The sequence below is a fragment of the Penaeus monodon genome, chromosome 21 (assembly GCF_015228065.2).
Source record: "Penaeus monodon isolate SGIC_2016 chromosome 21, NSTDA_Pmon_1, whole genome shotgun sequence".
In the NCBI taxonomy this organism is placed as follows: domain Eukaryota; kingdom Metazoa; phylum Arthropoda; class Malacostraca; order Decapoda; family Penaeidae; genus Penaeus; species Penaeus monodon.
Window position 1 is genome coordinate 14,343,532 of NC_051406.1, and position 4,834 is coordinate 14,348,365.

The following is a 4,834-nucleotide window of genomic DNA, read 5'->3' on the forward strand; positions in this document are numbered from 1 at the left end:
TATAAAATATTGAATCTATGGAACATATCATTAAATAAATAAATAAATTACTTCAGACATATTTCTCATTTTTTAGATATTAAAAAACATGAAGAATGGTTAGTATGATTTCACGAACGATGTAAATATGTATATGTATGCTCCCTCCGGTCCCGTCCAATCCTCGTGTTGCATTCGCGGAGAAGCACGTTGGCTCTCAGAAGTTTCGTAAAAGTCTCTGAAAAAACTCAACCACTATGAGTGACAACGAGGACAACGATGAGATGATGATGGAGGAGTTTGAGCCTGATCAGGACGAGATGGAGGAAGAAAATCAGAACGTTCACAAGCAAGAAGGAGAGAAATACGAGTGTGATCTTTCGGCTTACAGCCTCTTTCACGAGGGAAGTACAGGTGAGGAGGCCTTTTCAAGACGTGTTTTAGGAGGGTCTAGACTAGAACTAAATGTTATAGTATCAGTTTTGGAAATTCCTCCAGAAATAAGGTAGAAGTTGACGGTGAAGTATTACATGTTCAAGGAGAGATTGGGTATATGTTCAGGAAAGTTCTGCATGGCCAAGACCAGTAATTTTGGTGTCATTGGAGTATTAATTCTTACAGCCATTTGGTACAAGGTAGATAATACACGTAATGTTCAAACTGGCCAGAATATATGTGCCGAAGATATGTTGGTCTGTGTCAGACTACCATATGCAAAGGGGGCACTGTGATAATTTGGCTGAAAGGCCAAAAAGGAAAACAAGAAAAAGGCAGAGAGGCAAACCTGTGACTGATCCAGCAGATAAGAGGAAGAGAGACTAGTTGTTAATGAAGCAAATGAGCCAGACAGCACCAAAATAGCCAGCACACAGACAGTCTCATTCACTTCTAAATATAGAGGAAGAAAATCAGACTGAAGTCTCAGAATGGAGACGATGGGGTTAAAGGGGATCAGGGAAGGATTGGTTGGAGGGTGGAGCTTGCCTGTACTTTCCTGACAGTACACAGATATAGGAGTTCATTTCCACATCACATTCATGTAAAGCAATACCTGGGAAAAAATACCATTTTCAAAAGCTTGGGTAGAGCGATAGAGAATAAGACTCACAACCCTGGTGGACAAAATTTAGGGTTTGATTGCAGCCTATCTGTCACAGATTACTGAAAGTTCAAGAGAATTTGGTGAGAAAATATCCAAAATTAATAGAAGAAAAGTTTGGCACCTTATTTTTGTTCCTTATATTTTCTAGAGTGCCATGTTGTTTACTTTTTATTATTTTTTTCCCCCACAAAAAAACTCAGGGGCACCTTGTCTCAGCTTTGATATCCTTCAAGACAAGCTTGGAGATAATCGGGACTGCGAAACACCAGTGTCATGTTACTTTGTGGCTGGCACACAAGCAGCACGCACTCATGTGAACAACATTATTGTCATGAAGGTATGTTTGTTTAAGCAGTATTAAGAATACAAATTTTGAAAGAAGTGAATGTATTTGAAATTTGAAATTATGAGTTGCATGAGCACATTCTTTTGTTGATATACTCTCAGCACATGGCAAATTAAACACTATATTAAAGAGAATTGAATTTATTAACTCAGTGGTTGAGGTCACAGTTTTAAGATCAGTAAACATTTTTTGTCTTCTCTGAAAACAGAGAGGAGGTTTTTAGTTTTATGTTGACAAGAAAAGAGAAGTACTGCATAAGAGAGGTAAGAGGGTTGGAAGGGCTGGTTAGATAAAGTTTGGCATATATATAGTTTATTATTAAAAGTGAAGATTTTAATGTATAAAGGATCTGCATATATTTGCTTAGGTCAGGCATGAAAGAAATCAGTAGCAAGGAAATTGTGATCAAGGCAGAAGTTGGAACATATTAGCAAAAGATTCTGCAAGTGTGATTGTTGGTGAGTGTTTGTTGGCAGTAAGTGGTGTTGTGAATCCCATAGAGGTGGTGTAAATATAGTAAGTGGTAGAAATTTGAATAAATAATACACACACACACAAAAAGTGTTTCATATCTTCCTTTATGGAAACAATGATGCTTTTGGATAGATAACCAGCAGGTAAATGGAACTTCTTTAACACAGATGAGCAACCTGAAGAAAATAAGTGAGGGAGATGATGACGATGATGGGAGGGAAGTTTGGGGATAAAAGATGAAAAACCCCGTCATTTCTTCAGCCATGGTGAAACATAATGGTTTGTAAACGGGTTTTAGGGTATGGGGTTAAAAGGGACAATTTTTACCCGTTTTTAATGTGGGTTTTTAAATTGTATTTTTTACTTAAAAAAAATTAAATAGATTATTATTTTTTCTACTTTCTATTTATTTATCCTTTAAAAAAAAAATTGGACGGTGTGGGTAATTGCAAATATTTTTCTAAAAAAAATTGCAGTAAAAACAAGGGTTCCCCAACAATGTAAGCATTGCGCTTTCCGGGGTTCTAAAAACTTGGTGTTTTTCCACTTTTGGGATTTTTGAGTCAAAATGCTTTCTTCTGTCAAGAAAAAAGCCAAAAGGTTTGGAGGGACCCCCAATTTTTTCCCTTCAGAGGACCCTACTAAAGGTTTTTTGCTTTTGATGGGCCTCACCCAAAATGCCAGGTAATTTTTATGGGATTGCTTTTTTTTGGAAAATTGGCAAATAGGATTTTGGAGTTTTTTGATGAAAGTAAATTTTGGGAGTGAAAAAATTTTTTAAGGAACAGCCCCTAGAAAATTTTAACCCACTTTCCATTTTCCGAGACAACCAAAAACCAGTACTCATATTTTCAATAAAGTGTCTTTCTTTTCCTGCAGGGACTCTTGCAACAGGTGACTGTGAACAGAAATATCCATATTTGGAAACCAACTGAAGGAGCATCTTGGTCGGTGGATTCGCGTCCATACACTGCCCACCAAGCTTCAGTAGAAGACATTCAGTGGTCCCCAAATGAACCACATGTTTTTGCCTCTTGTTCTGTAGACAGAAGGTGTGAATTTTAATGGGGCCCCCTTTTACAAAAAAAATTGGTCGTTTTTTGAGAAATGAAAATTAAACCCTTAAAATTTAAAAATTTTAAATTTGGGTTTAAAAATTTTTCAACGTAAATTTATTCTGTAGAATAGTGGTTTTAAAAGATTTTTACCAGATTTTTTCTTTCACAGTATCAGAATATGGGACTGCAGAGCAAACCCAAGCAAAGCTTGTATGATTTCAGTGGCAAATGCACATGAAAGTGATTTTCAATGTTTTCCGGGAACAAAAATTTAAAACCTTTTCATAGTGTTGGAGGAGATGATGGAAAAATTTCCCAAGAAAGGGGGTCTAAGAAAAATAAGGGGGGAAATATTTTGGGGTTTTTTTTTTAAACTGAAAGCATAGTGGGAAGATACAAATTTTGGCTCTTGTATTATTATTGCCCTTTTTTTTTATAATTTTTAAAAATTTTTAAAATTATAAAAATAAAAATTACTGTTTTTGGGGCCCGGGGAAAAAAAACCCTTGCACATTTGAAAATCTTTTTTAAAAAAAATCACCTGAGCCCTTGATTTTGGAAAAACCCTTCACATTTTCCACATGAGAAATTTTAAAAAATTTTTCCCGGGAAAGGTTTTCAGAACTGCCCCAAACTCGTATGCCAAGTTTTCCCCTAAAATTATAGAGGGTTTAAACATGGAACCAACAAAAAATGACATTTTAAAAAAACTGTTAATGCATCCTATATTTTTGCCAGAACTCAGCCCTTTTGGCATTTTTTTGAAAAAAATTTAACCCCCCAGTGACAACAGTGGAGTGGCATCCATCTGATGCTTCAGTCCTAGCCACAGGAGGAGAAGACCACCAGATTCTGCAGTGGGCCCCTGGCTGTAGAGGGGGAGATGCTGATAAAACAGATTCGGGTGAAGAGCCCCGGGGATTTCTTTGTACTTCAGGTAGGGAAATTTATTGTCCTATGTATCATTTTTTGCTCAATAAAATGACAAATTTTCTATTCTACAGCTTTGCTGAGGTTTGCTTGTTTTATCATAAAAAAACTGAAGTGATAACTCCATTCAATCATTTTATATATTGTTGAATACATTTGGATTCAAGATTTCTCTCAATCTTAGTCTTGCAGAAAATAAAATCTCACTTGAGAAACCCGTTTTTTTCACAGGATGTTCCCAAAGGAAACAGCCCCTTTTCTTTCACAGAGGACAACTGAATTTTAAAGAGCTGCATTGGATCCACGGGTTCCGGTTTAATAATATCACGCAATTCAGGATTCAATAATTTTTCAAGAAAATTTATTTTTGCTGATTAATTGGAATTGGGGAATTTTTACATTATGTAGATTTTAAAGGGTTAAAAGGAATCTAAAAGAGCAAATTTAAAAATTGAGGGGTATTGTCTTTGTCTCCATTTTTCAGAAAATTCTTCAAAATTGTGTAAAAACATTCTAAATAGTTTCAGAAAATAGAGGTTAGGGGTAACCCTCTCCTTGGCAGTGCATTATTGATTGTGTGGAAAATTTTGCCAACATATATCTAAAATAGGCAAAATTTTCAAAAGGTTGCCTGTTTTTGTTACTGGGGTAATTTCTACAGAAAAATAGTAGGTCCCGGGCCAGGGCTTTGAAAAGCCTATATTGTATTTTAAAAAAGAAAACTTTTGGGGGGGATCTGAAATGGGAGTAATATTTGGGATTTTTTAAAAGGGAAGAATAAAAAAAAATTTTAAACACATTTTTAAACTTGTATCTGTAGTTTTTTTATACGATGCATTAAATATAAAATCAGTATTTTTCAAATTGTTTATTTTTCATACAGATAGTTTTAAAAATACTTTTTATTTTGTAAAAATCAAAACCATATTTCTTTAAAGGAAAGAG

The 4,834-nt window shown here is 35.1% G+C and overlaps 1 protein-coding gene across 1 annotated transcript; it reads left to right on the forward strand.

The window, feature by feature from the left end:
- The first annotated feature begins 159 nt into the window (after window positions 1-159).
- Window positions 160-4,395, forward strand: LOC119586578 (glutamate-rich WD repeat-containing protein 1-like). Its single transcript, XM_037935330.1, is given in 10 exon segments — window positions 160-393; window positions 1,282-1,418; window positions 2,069-2,128; window positions 2,781-2,953; window positions 3,129-3,202; window positions 3,205-3,248; window positions 3,574-3,628; window positions 3,744-3,896; window positions 4,121-4,202; window positions 4,374-4,395. Coding segments are annotated over 10 exon segments (957 nt in total). The 5' UTR covers window positions 160-236.
- Window positions 4,396-4,834: the final 439 nt, after the last annotated feature.